The 24,063-nt window shown below is 36.8% G+C and overlaps 1 protein-coding gene across 1 annotated transcript; it reads left to right on the top strand.

The window, feature by feature from the left end:
- Positions 1-11,780: 11,780 nt before the first annotated feature.
- On the top strand, positions 11,781-12,716 carry LOC102844856 (olfactory receptor 1030-like). Its single transcript, XM_006885605.1, has one exon. The coding sequence runs from the start codon at positions 11,781-11,783 to the stop codon at positions 12,714-12,716; it is 936 nt and encodes a 311-aa protein (XP_006885667.1).
- The last annotated feature ends 11,347 nt before the right edge of the window (positions 12,717-24,063 follow it).

Below are 24,063 nucleotides of genomic sequence, written 5' to 3'. Positions count from 1 at the left end.
TGAGTCCCAGCACACCTGTGATGGCCACCTCTCTGCTACTGCTTGCTGACTGGACCAGCATCCATCTCTTGTACAGCTCTGCACACTCTAGCTCTGAACTTGTGGGAATTTTGCTCAAAAGATGATTCATTTTTTTATTAACATGTATGTGAAAGAACCAGTACTATTGTGTCTTCATCTATAGGTATCCATCCCAACTATGGCTTTTTGTTTTTCAGTTACCTCCATCTTCCACCTCTCATTCCTGGATCAGCTTTTTTTCCTGCAATCTCAAAAGAAACCAGTCCTAGCTTTGCCCTAATTTGAAGCATGTAACCATGGCCATACAGACACTAAATCCCTGTCACATGCATTAAGGAATTCTGAAGAAAATTTTTTAAAATATTGTTTATCAAATGCATAAAATAAAAATGTTCTGTATCAAATAAGAGTTACCTTTCATATCAGAAAAATTGTTTAATGATTGCATATGTTTCTGCAAAAAGAATTTTCTTTTTGCCAATCCTTTTCCTGTTACAGTCGGAGAGGGCTACAGGTAGAGGAAAGGAAAAGATCTTTATTTCTTTTTTTTTCTGTAAGAGAATAAATTTATTCTTGTTAAAACAGGAAAAAACCATAAATGAGATAAAACAATTAAGATCTTTATTTCTTATAGCATGTAGCATACCTTGTATATTTTGAGCTTATTCAGTAATAAACAAAATGGAAAAAAGGATTCATTTTCTTGGAAAATAATTTTCTTTTAGTGCACATAATATATGTGTATCATTCAAATAAATCCCAGAATAATTTGAAAAGTACAGGTGCAATCAGTCAGACATTTGAACTGCAAGATTCACAATGTTATCTCAACCAAAATGTCCTACTTATCATATCATAAAGAGCAGAGACCTTCCTCAGAGCAGACAGCTAAGGTGCTGGTGGGAAGTGACAGCATAAGGCTCACAATAAAAGTTAGGACAGGAGTAGACATGCCTGCCTCCCTTTACTCTGCAGATTAAGCTTTCTCACTCAAATGCTGACACCAACATTCCTTCCATCCTGTTCAAACTTTGGTAATGTGGTTGCTTATCACCAAGTTGATTCTGACCCATAACTAGCCTATGAAACAGCCGAACTGCTTCGTACAGTTCCCTATGCAGTCTCCTCCTACAAAGATTTACAGTCTTAAAAACCAGAAGGGTAATCTTTATGAATGGGACCGACTTGACAGCAGAAAGTTTGATTTTTTTTTTTATTATTATTTACAACAGCAGATCTCCTGGTCTTTTCTCCATGCAGTGGGTTTGATTTTTAATTTTATTTTTTAGTTTTGGTTCTTTATAACTGCAGATCTCCTGGTCTTTTCTCCCATGGAGTGGTTGTTGGATCCACAGTGCCTACCTTCTGCTCTTATCCAAGCACTTTAACAATTGTGGAACCAAGGTACCTTTTGGCACAGAGACTTGTAAGTGGCTATTCCTAGCAATTTAACTGCATCTACATTCTGGTAGTTAGTGACAAGAAGCTGCGCTGCAATCCCGAAGGCATGTAGTTCGAGGCCACCATCTGCTCCAAGGGGAAGGATGGGCAGTCTCCTCCCATCCATTTAACCGCCTCTGAAAACCCGCCAGAGGGTAAGCTATGGGTTGGTTCTGATCTATGGTGCACAACAACCACAGTAACACTCTATTATGATCACAAACTCCACCATGCTCAAGCCGGTTGTTGGAGTCACTGTGTCAGTGTCTTGCAAAATGTTCTTGTTATTCATAGAACTTTAGAAGATGACAGTGTTGAACAGAGCAAGGTTCTCTTGTTCATAGGCTCTCTATCAATAGTCCACCCATGACAACTAACAACACTCTATTAGTATGGGAATACCCCAGCAAGGGAAATCTACACTTCTGATTAAGCCACAACCAATGAGCCCACTCTCCACAGCTTCATGAAAGAATTGTCAAGTGCACGTGAGTTCCTGGTTGTGGTAGAATAAAGTTTCAGAGTTTTTGGTCAGGTCCTTGGCACTTTGAGAATCTTTCTCAAAGTGTATACATGTGAATGGATGAATTACATATTTAGTTCCTTTAATACAAGTTCTTCCTAAAAACTATAATTAAATCTCATGACCCAGTGGATCTTTGAAGACACTACCCTCCCCTCTAGCGTTTCACTGGAGACCAATACTTGTGAACTTAGAACTTCTCTTTCCAATTTTGCTGAACAATTAGTTGTACTATATATTCTGGCTCAATAGTGCCAGTGTCAGTTTTCCTTAGCTCTGTGAGACCCATGGCCTCAGTTTCTCCCCTTGTCTGTTCTCTGCATTTAATCACTCAGGCCAATACGCATAAGGCTGTTTGCTTTCTGCAAACTCATCCTTTAGAAGGTCTGATATGCTTTCTTTTTGATCTTCAATTCGTAAAATATGTACATTACTGTTGATGATTCCACAGAAAAGAGCAATTCTTAGAGTATGTTTTTTACATTTGAAAACATGTTTTCAAAAGCATGAACTTCTTTGATTAGGAAATAAAACTCAAATTTCTACACTTACTGTTGCCTAGGAATTACATTTTCTAACCATAAAGGAAAATCATAAATTTACCTGTTATAACGTATTTTATATGAGAAAGTTGACAAGGAATGGACACTGTCATTTTCCCTTCACGTCTGACATTAACACACTTCTCTTACAGTTTCCTAATGTGAATGAATGAACTTGGAGAAGTGCTGAGATCTAAAATGCACTTTCCTATTTGAGATGGCTCCTTCCCCCTTTTGTCTTGCCTTGAATGCTAAGGTTGTTATGTTCTTTGCAGTAGTACTTTAAGAATTATACTTAATTGCTTCAATTAATGACCCCGGGGGTGAGGACTGGGGTTTTAATCCTTTTAAACTCCTGTTTTAACTCATGATTATAAAGAAGGGGAAAGATCCAGCTGTAGTGATTACCCAAGTGTTATTCTAGAGGAAAAAGAGGAAGGAAGAGAGAAAAGATCTGTGGAATCACTAAAACGTTTAGGTTTTGACTTGGTTTTAATTGCAATTTTATTCCTTAATTTGACTCAATGAGAAATACTTTGTGTAAGAGAAATAAGACTATGTTTTTCTATTATATGTTTTGCTAAATAAGGTAGTCCAGACCATCTTTCCTTACAAGCAAAAATATCTCATATATACAAGCCACTCAGAGAACCTTACCTAGCCCCTATTACATAGAACTGGGCTCGCATCCCAGTCACAACTTCAGTACCATCTGCTGCCGATGTCCTGGCAAAGGCAGGAAGGCTGTGTCCTGGCATGGAACCAAAGGGTCTGGGTGCGGGAGTCATCTGAGAACACACACCAACATATCATAGCTTGAGTCATCATTAGCTGCAGGATGATTCAGGGATTTTAATTCTCAAGTGTGATTTAAATCAAACGTAAACTATCTCATGAAAACTCTGTATGAACTGTTCCCTTGGTACCCAGGAAGCTGTGGAATAACTGAGATAACAGACTCATTACAGTTTAACTTTATAAATATCTGAGGGCTTGTCCATGTGGAACACAGAAACCAGCTTTCTTGTCAGATATGAAGAAGCCTATTGGTCTGACAGAAAATGTACTGACTGAATGCTTCAATGGCATTGGGAATCCTGACTGACGGCTTGGTAGGTGCTCGGTAAGTTGCAATAGCTTCTAAGGCTACAAGGTAGTTAAGAGAACAGATCCAGTCCTGAGACAGGGAACAGGACAGAACTTTAGGACAAATGAACTTTGCTTCTGCCAGAGACGGAATGGAGGAGGATTGTAAAGGCTTACTTGGAAAAACTTGAAAACTTTTTTAGTGTATTATTCTATGAGGAAACTATAATGATGATCTAACAAATTAATAAGGTCTTTTTAATTATACATAAAATTTTGTATAAATGAAATAGATACTTAGCTTTCATCAGATACTATAATCAGATAACTCCTTGTAAGGAGTTAAAAAGTTTTCTTAGGTGATTTAACAAAGTAATTGGAATTGTTCAGTCTTATTGAAAGATGGTAAAGAAGCAAACATTCTGGAATGTCATATGTTGAATATAGAAGCTAAATATATTAATTCTTAAATGTGTCTGGACAAATTAAAACAAAGCATTATTTAACTCATTCCAATATACTTTTATTACAGGAGTATAGCTTTATAAAACTTAAACAAAATAATGAAATAAATATTGAGAAATCATAAATGGGAAAGCAGTATATAGTTTATTACAACTTGGAGTTCTGGAGTCAGCCAGACTGCTTTCACATTCTGACCTACTTGTTTGATGAGTTTGGAAAGCTCCTAAAGTATTTTAAGTCTATATTTAGAAATGAGTATAATAATAGTTATAAAATAAATAAATAGTATACGTAAAACATTTAGAACAAATCTTCGCACACTGGAAATATTCAAATAATCACTGATTAGCATCATTAAATGAGGAGGAAATTAAATCTACATACTCTTTTCCTAAAGAACTATAGATTTTTCTTTTAGCAAGAAGATCAAAGGTCAAGGATATAAAAATATGTTCTTTAAATAAAAATTAAAATTAAATATTTACTATTACACGCTTAAATTTTAAAATGTGATACTTAAGATTTCTATTTTCCCTAGAATTTATCATCAGACCTAGTTATTTTCTAAGAAGACTATCATTGATGTCATTAGTAAGCCTCACATCTAGTTGTGCATAAAGAAAAAAAATCTATGCATAAGGGAAACTTCTTGTTGTTGTTGATTGCCATTGTGTCGAGCACAACTCATAGAGACCCTATGAACAAAAGACTTGAAGCCTTTCTATAACTATCATTGTTTCTCAAAGATCAGAGTTGCCAGAGGCACCTTGTTTAGGAAGTGGATGCCATTCCTGCTTCCAATTTAATTTAAAAAATAATCATAAATCCTTTAGAATTCATTAACCAAGTTTTAGAAGGTTTATGGGCAAATTGAAATCATATCAACAACAGATAATATAACAAGAATTCTTTACTATGCAGAACTTGTTAAACAAATGGGATTTTTAATTTAAAAATCTGTATCCAAACCCTTTGAATTCTTTTAGAGTTCCTAAACTTTTCCATATCTCATGGAACTATGGTAGCTAGAAACCAGTAGAGGCAGGAAAAGTTGACCAATCTAGAAATAAACCTCCAAGAATATTTTGCTGCCCTTAGATGGTATGAACCTCAGAAGACAACAGCAAAACATCACATAGTCAGAGCTAGAGATACTGATTTGGAATTCATCAACGTATACATGATGGTAAAAACTTTGAGCTGTTCAGAGAGACTAAAACAAGAGTTCAATAACAGACTCCTGGAGAAAGTGTGTATTCAAGCTCCCGGGAGAGGAGGCAGCAGGAAAGAAAATGTGCCCTAAGATGTTCAGGCTAGACCAGCTGAGATCAGAAAATAGTAAGGAACATTTTCACTAAGGTCATCTCTGACACTCTTGATTTGCCTGGAATATGCGACTTACATTGTTATGGTCCTATCTCTCACATAAAGTCTTCAGGCATTGAACTTAAATACTCTTACTCAGTAAAGCATTTGCTGTTGTCTTCTGAGATCTATACCAACACCCTTCCTTCACCCATTCCTTCTCAGCTATTCTGTTTCTGCTAAAAGCACTACCTTACAGAAGTGTTGTTAGACAGATGTAGTATGCAAATTTGCGTCCATTTTGTGTCCATAACATCTCTACTTCTGAGTTATATTAATTTTTGTATTAATATATATAATATAATGAACATTAGAGAAACTATGATAGTTATAGAACAGTGTTCAGAGTTTTTATTCATAGGGTTGCTATGAGTAGTGTTTGACTCGACAGCACTTAACAATTATATGTACATTTAAATGTGGTCTTTTCTTCTCTTATGTGTCAAACATCTTTGCTGGTGTCCCGGTTGGCAGCTCTTTCCCTTCAACCATCCTATGCATCTTACCAGGCCCTGATCAAGTCATTCTACTGCCCAACTATTTAATGAAGCCATCTCCACTACTAAAATTATTATTAAAATCTTCCTGTAGTCAAAGCTCCTCATAATATGGAATACTCTTAATCCCATCTAGTTTTTCATCCACTAATTTCTTTCATATACACTTGCTCCTACAAAGTTCCTAAGTATTTCAGGATTCTAACATCCCTCACTCAAATAGCCTCCAGCTTACTCCCAGGGTCTACATGAACCTCTTCCCTGGATTTCCTAGTAGGAGTGAGGCACATTGCAGATACTCACAGCCCTTGATTTTCAGAGTGACAAATGGATGATTGTTGGCAGGGGAATGAACAGAATTCATATAAACGCTGTTGTGTCCACATAGTGTAGCTCTGTGGATGGTGTGAGGACAGGTTCCTCTCACACTCTTTCATCCCAATGTGGAAATCCGAGAACTCCAAAAACCTACCTTTTAGGCAATGTTGTTTGTTATATGAGGTATAGTTATTAAAGAAGGAGCATAGAACATATTTTATTAAATCATTAGCTGGATTTATAACTATTTCGTATTTAGGCACATGCCTGGAGCTTCCATTTGACATTCTTGCCAGGACATTGCCAATGTCAAAGGCAAGCTCCTAGGGAGCCCTCCTTCCCACTACACTATATATTGGCTGCTCTTCACTGCTTTGCCATTCTCAGTCTTCAGCAGCTGTGCACAGACTATTCTCTCTGGTTTATAATGTCTGAGAGTCCCATTGTACATCTGAAGAACTCATCCTTCAAGAATCTGAAAGATAAAAACTTTCACAATTGTCACCAGTTATAAATATTGCTCAATATGTACTAGCCAATGAAATGAAAAGGAGAAATGAATGATGGAAATAATGGAAGAAATTAAATTTTTTTTCATATTATAAAATTTCATATTTGAGAAACCCAGACAAAAACTATAATTTTTTAAATATAAGAAACTGGTAGGGAAGATGGTTATAAAAACAATTTTAAAAATCAATAGCTATATAAATTGGGACAGTTTAGAGAGCATTACACTGAGTGAAATAATTCAGTCTCATAAGGACAAATACTGCATTACATTGAGTGAAATAATTCTGTCTCATAAGGACAAATACTGCATAAGATTGTCTTTGTAAAAATAGTAGGTCAACTGGGCAAGATGACTATAAATTTCAAAAGAGGATAGGAAAAGAGAGAAGGGGTAAAAAATAAAAAGGAAGGAAGGAAATCACTAGGATAGCAGAGATTAGTGGGCGGGATGTGTGTGAAGGAATACAAAAGATTTAATGGGGACTTGAAAAGTTGGGGTAATAGGTATAGATCAATAGTAATTAATTATGTCAAATACAATCTATATTAATGATTGTATAAAATGCAGTGTAGATGAATGAAACACAATGTAAATGAAAGATGATGTAAAACACATTGTACATGAATGAAGCACAATGTGTATGAATTATTATATTCAAACCAATAAAAATATTTGAAGGAAAAATATTAAAAGATAAAAAATACACCCACAAAAAGTTAGTAACATACCTATTGTAAACAATATCTAAATAAAAGACACATTTTTAAAAATAAAAGTGCATTGATAACAAAAAATATAATTGTGACAAAAAAAATTAACTTTAAAGAGCTATGTAGGATACATGGAGCCCCAATGTCATCCTGCATAACATGTTGATTTGCTAATGGAAAGAGCTGCAATTCGACCCCATCAACTTCTTTGTAGGAGAAAAATCAAGCATGTAGATTTACAGCCTGGGAAACTTGATGGAGTGTTAACTATGAGTCAGGCTCCTCGGTGGCAGTGTGTGGTTATGTAGGATGTGTATCTGTAAAATTTAAAGAAACCTTTAAAACACTAAGGAGGAAAGTCATTCATAAATTAAATGTGTACCTTATTTAGCATATTAATTAAATGAAATAACAGTCTAAGTACAAACAGAATTTTTGAGCTTAATTTTGGAACTTAATAATGCTAAAGTTCATCTGAAAAAATATACACATGCAAATAGCCATAAAATTTGCTAACAGATAATAAAATTAATCATACAGCTATAGAGTTTAAGTGTTTAGTGTTTACTATAGAAGAGACTACAAAGAATAAAAAAAGAAATACTGTCAAATATCTGTGGATGCATAGTGTATGATATGATACAATAAAGCTGGTAACGTAACAGAATCACAGAAGTTATTTCATCTTTTTTTTTATTAGAAAGCTGGTGAGCTGAGGGAGGAAAATGTGCAACAAAGAATGAGTGAAAACCCAACCTTTCTATAAACTTTTGTTAAAATCACAATTAAAAAATTTTATATAGCAAACTAAAAAAATAATGTAAAATAGAATATATAAGAGTGATTGTATGAAACATAAATGAAAGGTTGTATAAAACACAATGTATATGAATGAAACATAATGTAAAGGAATTATATGAAAACCAATAAAAAATTTTTTTAAAAAATTATAAAAACTTTTTTAAGGTGCAAAGTTAACGAAATTCCAGATGAGTCAAAGATTACAGTGTAAAAATAAAATCCAGAAATGGTCTAGGATTTTTTAAAAAACCTCCAGGTCTTCATAAAGTTGCTATGCATTATCTATGACTTGATAGCACTTAACAACAACAATACAGAGAGTGATCAGTTGGCCTAGTGGACAGAAAGTGATGCTACCAAGCCAAAGGTAGGTGACTCTAATCCATGGCCCTCGGGCCTGTTTTTCATTGTTTTTGATGAAACATTCTTCTAGGTTGTATAGCCCTGGTCTGTCCACTTGCTGTACAGATGTAACTTGTGGTTGCTGTGATGCTAAACATTGTGACACTGATGTGTCAAATGGGAGAATGGTTACCCATGGTGGATAATGTTTGGTGGAGCTCCCCGATTAAAACAAGCTTGGAAGCAGGAGTGGCATCCACTTCTGTAATAGCTTGCCTCCGGAAATATGATGAACCTGGAGAGAGAATGAAAGTTACACAAGTGTTCAGGTCTTTCATTAATAAGGTCGCTATGAATCATCTACGACTTGATGGCACTTAACAACAATAACAACAACCTAGATAATGTTTTAATGATTTCATACTAAGGAAGTTCTTTCAAACTATGACATAAAGAGCAGAATTCAAAAAAGGAAATAAATGATAAATCTGACACCATGTCATATAAAACTTGCTACACATCACAAAGTAACTGCACCACAAAGCTGAGACAAATGAGAAACTCAGATATAATTTGCATTGTAAGACTTTTACAGATAAATTCATAAGACCAGCCACCTGATAGAAAAAGTGATACACAAAAGAAATAAACTGACACTTCAATTTTAAAAAAATTAAAAAGACACATACAAACGTAAATCTTTGAAATATTAATGTCTCCTATAACTTTTTAAAAAACATGTGAATCTGAAAGATGTAGGTTACCAACCTGTCACATTGGCAAAGGTTTCAAATTTGTCAGATCCATCATTCTTTCACACGGTTTTGGAAGAACGTAACTGGCTATAACTTTCTTGGAGGTCAATTTGTCAACCGTCATCAAAGAGAAATATGAAGCTCCCTTTTTGACCTAATTTCCTTTTGTAGTAATTAATCTTTTATATGTGTACATGCATGGCACTAGCTTTATTCAAAATAGTGAGAAAACAAAAAAGTGGAAACATTCATTAAGAGGAAATTCATCAATAAATTATGATACAGCTATTAAAAGGGAAGGTCATGGGATTGAATTGAAAATACTTCTTAAAGAAAAATAAGATGAGAAAATGTAAAACTATCATTTCATTTCTATATAAATGTGCATATACTTATGAACTTTCCAGAAGGGTGACAACAACATCAAAAAACCAATCCTATTAACACTGTATTGCTAATATTGTAAACAATGACATCAGTAGAAAAAAGAAAGCTGGGGTTTATGGGTAGGTGTTTTTTTTTTTAAGCTGTGGTTTTTAAATTTTATATTCTCATATCCTATTTTAAAATTTCACCAAGGGGATGTATAACTTTTATAATTAAAATATCTGGTTTAAAATGATTGCAAACAACTATTTTTCATATCTTTAAAGATTTTCCTAATCCTTACCTCCCACATCTCTATCCCACGGCCCCACAGGTTGAGTAAGGGTATCAGGTACCAGTTGCCACAGAATCATTGGCTCGGGCTATCCAGCATGTCAGACTAGAACTGTGATACAAAATACGTTCTGAGTTTTCAGAAGTACATCACCAAACCTAGATTGCCAGTATGGCCTTGAACTTGCAACCTTTTGTTTAGCAGATGAGTGAGTGCCTTAACAATTTGTACTCCCTGGACACTCCTAAATTTGGCTATTCTGCCTCTTTCATAACTCTCTGTATAGTTCATCACAACTAATTATTTACATATTTGTTTCTACTACAGCCTGTGAGAACATCAAGGCATAAATAAATTGTATTGAAATAAATTGTATTCATCTCCCATCACCCTCATTTAGTATAGTATAGTATAGTATAGTATAGTATAGTATAGTATAGTATAGTATAGTATATGACACATTATCATTTCTATACGTATTTGAGGGAGCCCTGGTGGCCTAGTAGTAAAGAACAGTGCTGCCAACCCAAAGGCACATGGTTTGAATCCACCAGCTGCTCTACAGGCAAAAAAGATGGGCAATCTCCTCTCATGAGATTTACTGCCTCTGAAAACCTGCTGGAGAGTCAGCTATGAGTCAATTCCAATTCAATAGTACAAACCAACAACAGCATATATATTGTTGTTAGGTGCAGCGACCCTATGAACGAAAGACCTGAGCACTATTCATAGAGTTTCCAGAGGCAAGCTATTTCGGAAGTGGATGCCACTCCTGATTCCAATCTTGTTTTAATCAAGAAGCTCCACCAAGCACTGTCCCCCATGGTTAACCATTATCACATTTGGCACATTAGTGTCACAGTGTTTAGCATCACAGCAACTACAAGTTACCTCTGTACAGCAAATGGACAGACCAGTGCTATAACACCTAGAAGAATGACAGAAAAACAATTTGAACCAGGCCTGAGGGCTGCAGAATAAAGTCATCCATCGTGGGCTTGGTAGCATAACTTTCTGTCCACTAAGCCAACGTTATATATATTATATATATATATATATATTTGATAAATTAACAAGAATGAATGCATAATACATTTCCTATTTCTACGACCTGGTGGTCTACTGGCAAGAAGTTGCACTGCAATCCCAAAGGTGTGCAGTTCGAAGCCATCATCTGCTCTGCTAGAAGAAAGATGAGCAATCTCCTCCCCTGCTAGTAATTGCCCCGAAACCCCCCCTAGGAAGTCAGCAGGTCAGTTCCTGTTCTATGGTACACAACAACAACAACAACACCTCTATCCATATGCATCTCTCCCTCCCATAGCATTCTATGTTTCCTATATTACTTGTATCACTTACCCTTATTGAATATTTTTTGTGTGGTTTTTATCCCTTATTCCTCTAGACTCAACAACAAGGGCAATAGCATACATGTTTCTGTCCCAGCACCACACACACTGACTGACCCAGAAATATGTGCTGAATTGAACTGAAAACACTCCTACTGCTAACCTGAAATAGGCTGTGTCCTAGAAAACATAATGGTATTTATTTTTCTTTTTTTTAAGTATAGACTTTCTTATTTGAACAGAAAAAAAGCTCTATGCCTAATGACAGCCTTTGACCTTAGGTATTTGAATTCTTGTCATTTAAGACTAGAACTAGAGCTAAGAAGAATTTTTATAGTATTTACTCATTTTAGGGTATATTACTTCTTTTTGCAACAGACAAGAAAACATAATGGCAAGAGGCAATCGCTCCACAGTGACAGAATTTGTCCTCATGGGATTTACAGACCGGCCGGAGCTTCAGCTCCCGCTCTTTCTGGTATTCCTGGTCATTTATCTCTTCACTCTGGTGGGAAACTGTGGCATGATCCTGCTCATCAGGGTGGATTCCCGGCTCCACACTCCCATGTACTATTTCCTCAGCCATCTGGCTTTCATCGATCTCTGTTACTCCTCTTCCATTGGGCCCAAGATGCTGCAAAATTTACTGGTGAAGAAGAAAACCATCTCCTTTTCGGGCTGTTTTGCTCAGCTGTACTTCTCCAGCGCTTTCGCCACCACGGAATGCTTCCTTTTAGCCACAATGGCCTATGACCGCTACATGGCTATCTGCAACCCCCTGATCTACACAGCCATCATGACTCAGCGGGTCTGCAGGGAGTTGGTGATAGGGGTCTATACCTACGGCTTCCTAAACTCGGTGATCCAGACAGTTCTGACTTTCCAGTTGTCATTCTGCGACTCCAACGTCATCCACCACTTCTACTGCGCCGACCCCCCTCTCCTGGCCCTGTCCTGCTCTGACACGCACCACAAGGAGCAGCAGCTGCTGATCTTCTCCGCCGTGAATCTCACTGGCTCCCTCCTGACCGTCCTCATCTCCTACGTCTGCATCCTCGTTTCCATTATCAAAATTCAGTCTTCAGAGGGTAAGTGCAAAGCGTTCTCCACCTGCGCCTCCCACCTCACCGTGGTCGTCATCTTCTACGGAACGCTGTTTTTTATGTACCTTCGGCAACCCAAATCAGGAAACTCTTGGAAGTACAATAAAGTGGTCTCTGTGTTTTACAGCCTTGTGATTCCTATGCTTAACCCTTTGATCTACAGCCTGAGGAACACGGAGGTAAAGAACTCCCTGAAAAAAATGCTGGACGGTGAAGAGTCGTAATGAATGAGTTACCGGAACATGGCAGTAGGAAAATACGTTGGATTGTCTCAGTATAGCCAATCTGATTGGAAATTTCGCAGATCATTAGCTATAAAATCAAGTAGTAGTTAATGCAATTCCTATGTTTTAATAACCAAAAGAAGTCGGCCACTTGCATGCCATGCTAATATCTAATCCAGTCAATTTCACGGACTAATAAATTATTTACAAGTTAGAATGTCAGTTATCATGTCCTTGAATATTAAGTGGCTTACCACTAATTAGATAATAACAGGGGCCCTAAATTTTTTTTAATCCTGAAAAAGAAAATTCTGAATGAAACTACAAATTAATGAAACCAATTTATAAAATACATCAAGAAAATAGATGCCAACAACAATACTAAAAAAAATACCCAATCATATAAATTTAGTCTAGGTATAAAATAAAATAAAAAATAGATGCCGTTTTAACATTTTGCAACTTAAAATAGGCTATGTTTCAGCAAGTCATATTTTTAGCTTTAGAATATAGCTCTTCATAAAACATTGCAGTAGATGATTGCTAAGTTTTACGATCAGATCGCAAGAAGCCTATTTAATCCAAATGTAGTTGAAACACTGCGTGCTTAAAATGAACAGTAGGAGAAAAAAATAGGATCACAGCAATAATAAGGAGATTTGGTTTTGCTCTAGAAAAGGGAGCTACATTAGAAGATCATTTTAAAAGAAGAGGCATAATTTAAAACCTCTAGTTTCTAGAAAGTACAACTAGTGAACCTTCTCTTTTTCCTGGTTCGTGCATAAACTTTATAAAGAGGAGTTGAGAGTAAGAGAAAGAGAAAAAAGGATTTTCCTGAAGTGTCACTTGTATAAGCATCTGAGAATACAGTCAGTCTCTTTTCAATAATTTGAATGGTCTAGATAAATAGTTTTGCATCATTCCTATATTCTGTTCTGTTCTGTTCTGTTGTTACATATTTACTATTCTAGTTTTCTTGGAGATAGTATTATATAAATTATTTGAGTGCATATAGATAGGTCAAAGAAAAAATCTTAGTAATTTTACTTATGCATTAATATGAGCATGCTATAGGTTTTCTTGCAACATAATTAAGACACAGGAATAGTCCATGAGCCATTAGATCTTCTCCCTAAACTATTTTCAAATATAACTACTAAGTATATGACTTTGTTAAATGACTAAGTAATAGATGACCAATTGAGTAAAATAAACTCCAATTAGTAAGGAAACTAAGAGCTCCCTGCTGCCCCTAGATTAGATCTTCAGATAGTAAGATGGCTCTTCTTGCTTATCATCTAGTAATTAAAGAGAAAAACAATAGTTAGATACTTAAAGCTTCTCTTAACTTAAACCTGAAAGCCTTTCTGGAAAATTTCATTACCAATCATATTACAAAGGGGCAGAGAGTTGTCTTTGATTAAAAAGAAAGATGATGATGATGATAAAGTAAAGGAACAGAGTAAGGAGAGGTGTGACGTGTACCTGGGCAGTAGAAGAGAAAATCCCAGATCATGAACAGAAGAGGAACAAGGTGAGATGATAGGATAATGCTGAGGGAGAACTGAGAACTGTTAGACCATAGCTCCTTGAAGTTATGTAGAATTGTTCTTCAGTCTTGCTTCCCAATACCTTCCATAGTTACTATCACAGAACAGACACATAATTGTTTCCTGAAATAACTTGACTTCTGTATTTATACATAATCCTAAATAAACGCATGGACATAGAGCCCAGTTACAGCTGTATGATTTCCAAGGAGTAGGTTTCATTGACTATGCAAAGGCATTTGACTGTGTGGATCATAACAAACTGTGGCTGACTCTGAGAAGAATGGGAATCCCAGAACACTTGATCGTACTAATGCGAAACTTATACTTGGACCAGGAGGCAGTGGTCAGAACAGAGCAAGGGAACACTGCATGGTTCAAAATTGGGAAGGGCATACGCCAGGGATGCATCCTACCTCCATACCTTTTCAACCTATATGCAGAACAGATTATCCGGGAGGCTGGGCTGTATGAGGAGAAATGTGGGGTCAAGATTGGTGGATGATTTATCAACAATCTGCGTTATGCGGATGACACAACCCTGCTTTGCTGAAACGGAAGAGGGCCTGAAGCACCTGCTGCAGAGGGTCAAGGACTACAGCCTCCAATATGGATTAAGGCTCATTGTCAAGAAGACAAAGATTCTCACCACTGGACCAATTGGCAGCATCAGGATGGATGGTGAAGAGACTGAGATTATACACAGCTTTAGTTTGCTTGGCTCCACAGTCAACAGTCTTGGCACCAGCAGCCAGGAAATTAAAAGGCGCATTGCCATGGGAAAGTCTGCTGTTAGGGACTTCTACAAAGTACTGAAGAACAATGGTGTCTCTCTGGAGACTAAGGTGCATCTGATACAGGCCATGGTTTTCACAATCACTTGTTATGCATCAGAGAGTTGGACAATGACCAAGGAAGATAGAAGGAGAATTGATGCCTTTGAGCTGTGGTGCTGGAGAAGAGCATTGAGAATACCATGGACGGCTAGGAAAACAAACAGATTTGTCCTGGAAAGGGTTAAACCGGGTGGCTCCTTGGAGGCAAGGATTCTGAGGCTCCGTCTAACATACTTTGGACATGTTGTGAGGATAGACTGGTCCTTGGAGAAGGACATCATGCTTGGTAGGGTGGAGGGACGGCGCAGGAGGGGAAGGCCCTCTATGAGGTGGATTGATTCAGTGACTGGGATACTGGATGGGAGTGTCAGAGACAGTGCGATTAGCACAGGACAGAGCAGAGTTTAGGGCTGTCGTACATAGGGTCGCTATGAGTCGCAAGCAACTCAAGGCACCTAACAACAACAACAGGTAGAAAATAGCCACTAGAGTTATGAGAGCAAGACCATTTTCAGTGTCCCCTCAAGGAAGCTAACATTTGTAATGCAGAAAGATGCAATGAAGACAGAGAAAGAGAGATTCATTTTAGAGATTGGTACGTTGGGAAAATGGTAGTAGCTAGAGCTACTTACCATCAACTGGACCATTCAAGGCAAGAAACCACTGCAGTAGAGATTGCTACAAATTTAGATTAGAAAGGTGAATAGGTTCCCACATTTAAATGGGAAAGTGTATTTTTAATGAAAATCCATAGTTACTTAGGAGATATTTTACCCAACTAATTTCAGATCATTTCAGTTTAGAAAATTCAAAGGGGTAGAGGGTGGGAGGAAGCAGTAAATGTATACCATGATATATGACTATTAGAAATTACTTCCTCTTGTGTTTTCAGAAGGAAAGTGCTTTAAACAGTCTTACAGTAAGCACCTTCAATTCTTCTGCTTTATTTAGAGAAAACTGAAGAAAGTACATTGCTGAACTTCTCCGTAGTGACTTCCCAGGCATTATTATATTATTATAATGTTGATTTTTTGCACTTTACCCAATATGCATCCTTGATTCCCCTGTAAAGCCAAGCAAACAATGAGAATGTTTATAAATTAGGAGCTTAAAAAAATCATGTTTTCCTAAGTTTTCAAAGGACATTAAGTATGAAGAAAGCTCAGAATGAGCTTGATTTTTAGTTTTATGTTCTATTGAATGCCTCAGGAGCTTTAGTGGACTACTGGTAAGAAGCTGCATTGGCAACCTGAAGGCTCAGGGTTCAAATCCACGAGCTGCTCTGCGGGGAAAAGATGGGCAATCTCCTCCTATGAAATTTATTGCCTTTGAAATCCCCCTGAAGGGTCAAGTAGGGGTCAGTTCCAACTAAAGGAAACATAACAACAACTTTTAATCCCTTTGTCTTAAAATTCATCCTCTGAATCTGGTCTTGTAAGAAAAGGTCTCATTTGCAAAAGTTATCAATTACTTACATTTTAAAAAACACATTATGCACAATACACACAGATGTTATTCAAATTTTATAAATATTTAATTACTGAAGAAAATGTATTTACACACTTCTGTTCACTTTTACAGTAAGGATCTTTCATTCAATACATGTAATAATTCTATTTCTTTTTCAGTCAACTATAAATATTATCTGAATATTCAAGTGCTATCCAACAAGGGAGTTTTAACTTTGCTGGACTTTAAGAGTGAAACATATCAGGAAAGTGAAAAGAAAACTTCCTTCATTTGTAAATAGGGAGCTCCAGTAGCACAGAACCTAGGGAGTTGTGTAGCTAACCTCAAGGTGGCCCTTCTCTACTGGTTCAAATCTATCAGCAGCTTCAAGGGAGAAGGATGGACTATCACCTCTCCTGTGATTTACAGTCTCAGAAAACCCACTGCAGGATCAGGTGGTTCTAATTCCACAGCTATCAGAATTATGAGTTTTAATGTCTAAATTAAATATAAATTCACTTCCTTACTAATTATCCTACAAATGGATGTATTTGCTAGCACTCATTTCCCAATTTCTATTAACACATTTCATCTGTAACTGAAACACATGGCATGTTTATCAAAATACTTATACAAATTTCCACATAAAATACTGAATATTTCAGTGTATTTTAGATTTAAATTCTTTATTTCTGCTCATCTGATGCTGTTGAATTTGTCATGCTTGCCAACATGCCAAAGAGATTTTTTAAATTATTTTAATCATAACACAGAAACTTGGGAGTGAATACTATTATTTTCCATATTATTTTAAAATAAGAATTTCAGAAATTTATGCATATTAATATCTCAAATGTCTAGTCCAGAATTTTCACCTCTGCCCTTAATGTGTATTTTGTTTTTTTGTGTAGGTTTTTTTAAAAAATGTGTTTTAACATGCTGTAGATATCAAAGGGGCCAGGAAAGTGTTAATCCAGCACTTAAGAGTGGCTCCCCGCCTGCATTTAAGTGATGCATCCACCAGAGAGATAGGGAGACAATGACATCAGAACTTGGGGAGTTTAGGCTCCTGGGAAGGCGACAGATTTAGTCTTATTTTTCCAAGCCAGTTTGTTGTAGAAATAAAAACATTTGATAAATGATTAGAATTTTCACATCTAGAAGTATAAAGAAAACTGGGGAAGAAATAGAATCAAATGAATGTTCCTTTGACATAGGCAGTAACCTAACTGATGCTGATAGAAGTAGTTTCCAGAATGTTCTATTTGTGACCTGAAAGAAGAATATTCTTTCCATCCTCAAAAGTTGACTTTCTTTGCTTGGGTTTCTTGTGTTCGCTGACACATGGAGACCTAGCACACTGCAGCTCCTGGTCCACTTTACAGGCGACCGCGTTTGCTGAGTCAGTCAGGCTGAGGGACACTCCACCCCAATGCTGGGTGGCCCTCAGCTAGAGAGGCGAATGACTACAGGTTTCTCATCCTTGGGCAAGAGTAGAGAGGCTCCTGTGTCCGTCTCTGGGATTCTCCATCTTTACTTTGTCTTTCTACTTGGCAAAGCCTCTTCTAACCCTCCTTGTATTATCTCTACTACTCAAAGTTATCATCGTTAGTACATTTTTACCAAAACTAGCAACTGATCTGTCTTAGAATTGTTTCAGATGTAGGGTTTTAATTCATCTTAGCATTAATTATAATAGAACAGTACATTTGAAAGGATAATTTAATGTTCTATGTATTGAGGGCAGTAATTTTCATGAAATGTTGGCATCATCTTTCATAAACACTGGCATAAAATAGCAACTCTATGAGCTTCTGTCTAGCATAGAGTTCTCTGCATTGTCTGCATTGTTGTGACATGCTGTCTGCTAAGCTTTTATCTCCTGGCTTAATCATATTTGCCTTTGCAAAATTATTAATTAGAAGACTGTGCCTGTGTACTTGTTTTTCAAAACCTCTAGCTGACTCTTGGCAATGTCTGTAGAACACATTTAGGAACTATGTAACAGAGCACATTAGCTGACATCTACACTCCTAGCAAACAATAAATTATGCTGATCTGAAAAACAAATTGGAGTGAAATGTTTGCCTTTATAAAAGGAAGCACAGCTTCAAAAGTTAGGGCCTCAAACATGTGGAAGCTTTGCTGGTGAAGTAGACATAGGTCTGGCCAGGAAAACTTTCAAGTCTGTGCCGAGTAGATTTTCTCTGAACTGTAATTTATGTCAAGATTTGTGGAGTTCTGGTGGCCTGGTGCAAGAAACTGCTACAATTCCAAAGGCACATGATTCAAATGCACCAGTTGCTCTGTGAGAGAAGGATGGTTTATCTCCTGCAAGGTTTACTTCCTCTGAAAACTGGCTGGAGGTTCAGCTCTGAGTCGATTCCAACTCAATAGCACACAACAATAAATTCTGTGAAGACTTGGCTTCACTGTCTCAAAAATGAGTGAAACAATATCATAGAATGATAAAATAGAAAATACTCTGGTGGCCTCATGGTAAGAAGCTGCACTGCAATCTCGAAGGCACATGGTTCAAATCTACCAGCTGCTGTGTGGGAGAAAGATGGGCAATCTCTTCCCATACCATTTACTGCCTCTGGAAACCCACCGGAGGGTCAGCTATGGGTCAGTCCTGACTGGATAGTACACAGCAACAACAAAGTACATTTTAGACACTATTAAAGTATAGAGCTATTAATATTAATAACCAGACTTTACCTCAGGAGATTTGATACCATAGCCGTTAAAAACTTGGCATTTAACTGAAAGTTCAGCCAGACACAGCCGCCACAGCCATGTCGAGGAAAGATGAGGCAGTCTGCTTCCATTAAGACTCACAATCTTGGAAACGCTATGAGCCTTTCTATCTCTCCTATGGGTCCTATTTGATTTGTAATAGATTCTACAACTCCAATGTATAGGAGATCCGTTCTCAGTGTTGTTGGCTTGTCAGTGAAGGAATATCTAGTCCCCAGGAAACAACCATAAAAGGCTCCTTAACTCATTAGTAAATCCATATTACATCTTTGTTATTGTGTGCCTTTGAATTGGAACCAATGCATCATAGCTGACCCTCCAGCACGTTTTCAGAGGATATTAATTGCACAGGAGATTGCCCATCCTTATCCCAGGCAGCAGCTGGTAGATTTGAAGCATGCACCTTTGGGATTGCAGCACAGTTTCTTACCACTACTGATATATTATTATTGTTGTTTGACTCTGAGCCACTATAGCTCAGAAATACTTTAACAGAACAAAAGTCTAAAGTTCCACTCGAGAAAAGCTACTTCACAGTTCCCAGGACAATAGCTCCTCTGAGCTTCTGCTGACCTCACCCTCATCCCCCAGCACCTGGAAATGGCATTTGGGTGAGCGCTGGAATGGAGGCCAGTGTGTTTCCCGGCCCTGTGGCAAGTAGGAAGAACGTCACACTGACTTTCTCCTGCCCCTTCTCCTAGATGTTTGCATAAGACTAGCAATAAACCCAAAAGACGGCCAGAAGAAATGTTTCAGGTAGAGATTCTGCTGAAGCCCTTGCTGTGTCACCTCCAGCGCTGCCTACCTGTCCCCTCTGGGACTGCTGAAATGGTAATTCCCCTTTCTCCCTAAAACTAGTAAGAAAGTGAGGTTACAGGCTGGGAAAATGGAGGGAAAGGGGCTGCGGAGAGGATTAAGGAGCACAGCAGAGATTGTGAGGATGGCACAGACCAGGCAGGAGCAACCTCTGAGCTATGAGTCAGAGCTAATTTAACCCTTTCGAGTCAAAATCAAGCACGCACACATATACACACACATGCCCCTTCAGCTCTTCTGTTCCTTCAAACTACTCTCTCTCTTCAACTGTTCCCTTTACTACTCCTCAGAATCATAATATGCATTGTTTTAATCTGCTTATTTCCTCAACCTACCTCCCGTACAGACAGTATTACTGTTTCAACTCTACAGAAACCAGACCTTTTGAAGATTTTAAAAGATAGTCTCATAGTCTTTTCCAAGATGTCTATATTTTTTGTTTTTTAAATTACTTACAGAACTCCCTTCTTTAAAATCTCCTCCAGTTCTCTTAGCTCCTGTGCCTTTCTGCTTCCAAGTCATCTATTTACATCTTTGCCTGTCTTTTTTCTTTCTGGTTTTCTATTTGAAGATATTTCCAGATTTCTTTCTTTTTAAACCTTGCTTTTCTTTCTTTTTCCCACTTTATTACAGGCAGGCTCTCATCTATTCTCACAGAAGCGAGCCTTTCCAAGTATGTAGGGGACGTCTAAATGTGACTTTCAGCCCTAGCCATTTAATTTTATGTGACTTTGGTTTAATTGTGTTAGTATGTCTGAACTTCCAACGAGAGAGCTCTGCTGGCCTAGTGGATAGAAAGTGATGCTACCAAGCCAAACGTGGGTGATGTTAATCTGCAGCCTTCAGGTCTAGTTTTAATTGGTTTTGGTCAAACTTTCTCCTAAGTTGTATTTATGGAACAGAGGTAACTTGTGGTTGCTGTGATGTTAAACACTGTGACACTGATGTGTCAAATGTGATAACCAGTTACCCATGGTGGACAGTGTTTGGTTGCGCTCCCCAATTAAAACAAGCTTGGAAGCAGGAGTGGTATCCACTTCCAAAATAGCTTGCCTCCGAAAACTCTATGAACGTGGAGAAACGATGAAAATTATACAAGTGTTCAGGTCTTTTGATCACAGGGTCACTATGAGTTGTCTAGGACTTGATGGCACTTAACAACAATGTCTGAACTTTAGTGGCTTTGTCTTAAAGGGAATAAGAATAATTGATAAGATTGATGTGAATATTAAAAGAGAAAATGAGAATGGACATGCTTACCATTTGGGAGATACTCAAAGATGTTGGTTCACTCAATCTTGGTTTAATCTTTGATCTCTTGTGTTGTCTCTCTCCCTTTGCTTCCCCTCCCTCTGTCTCTCTCTCTCTCTCTCTCTCTCTCTCCTCTATCCCTTTCTCTCTCCCTTTCTATCTCTCTCTCTCACATACACACATCCACATCAACATCTCAGTACTCTGTTGAAACCAGAATCTCAAAATCTAAGTTGTTAAATTGGTAATTTTCTTTTTTTTTTCTGTTTTCATACATGACACTGTCCCCCCCACTTACCTAGTTCAAAATGTAATTTTTATTTCTCTTTTTTATTTTCGCATGTCAAAGAACTAAGATTTATCCATTTTTCATTAATGTAAGATTTCCTGCATTACTCCCTTTCCTTTCTGACCTTAATACCTACTTTGTCATCACTGTGCACCTGAACCCCCTTGCTGTCTCTGCTTCTAATCTCCCTAAAAGGTCAAATAAGTATGAGTATAAAGTATAAGATAGAAATCAGCGTTTCATACCACTAGAGATGATTTGCAATAAATTAGAACAAATATAAATCCCTTCTATCTGAACTAATTAAAGATTGATAAAATATATTAAATCTTAAAAATACTTGCTTAAAATAAAAATGAATATTTTCTAGTCTTTGAGAAAAGTTTTCCCCAAAATAGTCTCCCTTAATGCTAGGAATTGTAAATAAAAATGCTGACATAATTGATGAACCAAAATTTGAGTTTTCTGTTATAATAATCAATAAAACATAAACAAGTATCATGGAAGCAGTTTCACATGAATATGACAGAATTTAGATAGACAAGATTTTTTAAATCAAGAATAATAGGCATAGGATTAGACAACTAACAAAATAAGAAATGCAATTGGCCTATAAATCTCAAAAAAAAATCTTTTCAAACTCCAAAGTAATCAAAGAGATACAAATTTACACAAATATGAGGCCATTTTTCACTATCAGGTTTGGAAAAATTTCAAAGAATACCCATAGGTGTCCTTTTGACCATTGTGTACAAAAAGATACAAGCTTGGAGACTATTTCTGGGATATAAACCGATGTTAAATTTTCAGAGATAAATTTAGGCTAGTCACCAGAACCCTTAAAATTGTATCTAACTGTTGATCCAGCAATTCTCTTTAGATGCAGTTACTTGATCAAAATACTTGACTAAGTGCATAAACTGTAAACATTTCTAAATTTGCTAAAATAGTGCTTATGTCAGCAAAATAGCAATAATTATATAATAATTTATCAATAAATTGATTAAATAAGTTAAGGTATCAATAGTATACAATTCATAAATTAATATGGTGATGTAGAAACAGAGCCCTGGTAATAGTGGTTAACCATTTGGCTGCTAATCAAAATGTCAGTAGTTCAAACCCATCAGCTTTTCTACAGAAGAAAGAGGAATCAGTCTGATTCTATCAAAAGTACAGCTTAAGAAACCTTGTGAAACAGTTGTACTCTGACCTTTAGATTTCTCTAAACCATAATCAACTTAATAATATATCACCACTAAAACAAACCAGCTATCTTTACTAAGGTCAAAATTATAATGTAGATAAATTTTATTTGCATTAATATGTCCATGATATATGTGAAAATGGCTTCAAAGTATGCATATTAAGTCATTTTTTTAAGTATGATATTTGTTAAACCCAGAGAAATTTATAGATTGCCATTAGGTTGGGATTGGTTATTTTTAGGTGGTAGCTTCCAAGATACTTTTGACTGACTTTTGATTGATTTATTTAGAAATAATCAAACGAAAAAAATAAATGGCTTCTACTCAGGAAACAGTCTTAAATGATCAATCATCCTACCTTGCATTGTTGACTCCAAATTCTCTTTTCTTAGTACCCAGCCTAGAAGCAGGGGACCAGGTTCCAAGGTTGTTATCAAGAGTGAGTAAATACGATGAGAAGAGAAGAGAAAAATGAGATGTTGAAGGGGTCAGAGATGATGCTTTGAGTTCAGATCTATCTTCTGATAGAAGTGAAAAATGAAGTTGGTTCACAGAAAAATGATGGGGTTTTAAAACATTCAATAGTCATTTAACAGAAGACTTTTTCACATGACTCTCATTATAGTAAGAAAACAATACGAGATATTTGGGTGGAATTAAAGGGATGTTGTAATGAGACTGGTTCACTCATCAACTAATTCTGTTTCTTGGCAAGTTACTTCACATTTTCCTCTCCTAAGGTTCCTTCCATTTCTCCACAGGTATTTAAAAGCCATTCTCAAGAAATGGTCAGAAGCTGAATCTTCCAGTTCTGACTTGTCTGATTGTCAGAATTCAGACAGTGACTAGAAACTTCACTTATCTCTGTCCCTCTTTTTTAGGTCTTGCCACTGCCATAATTCACTCCCTCATCCTGGTTTGGATTTATCAAACATAAAATACCGAAGAATCCACTTCAGGAACAGCCCAAATGAGGTGGAGCACTTGAAGGGTCTTAATGGAGCTCCTTTCTGGGTTCTCCTTATCTTTCAGATACTGCACTAAATACCTTGTATACATGGGGGGGGCTCTCATTTTACCATCACAATGACAGATATTATTGTGATTTACCACTATACACAAGTGAGCAAAGGGTTATCTAGAGAAGCAAAGTAATGTATTCTGAATCACACAGTATGTAAATGGTAA

This window comes from Elephantulus edwardii, unplaced genomic scaffold (assembly GCF_000299155.1).
Source record: "Elephantulus edwardii isolate Elephantulus edwardi_28Jun2011 unplaced genomic scaffold, EleEdw1.0 scaffold00044, whole genome shotgun sequence".
Lineage (NCBI taxonomy): Eukaryota > Metazoa > Chordata > Mammalia > Macroscelidea > Macroscelididae > Elephantulus > Elephantulus edwardii.
The sequence above is the reverse complement of the archived record's forward strand: the minus strand, read 5'-3'. Positions and strand labels throughout refer to the sequence as shown.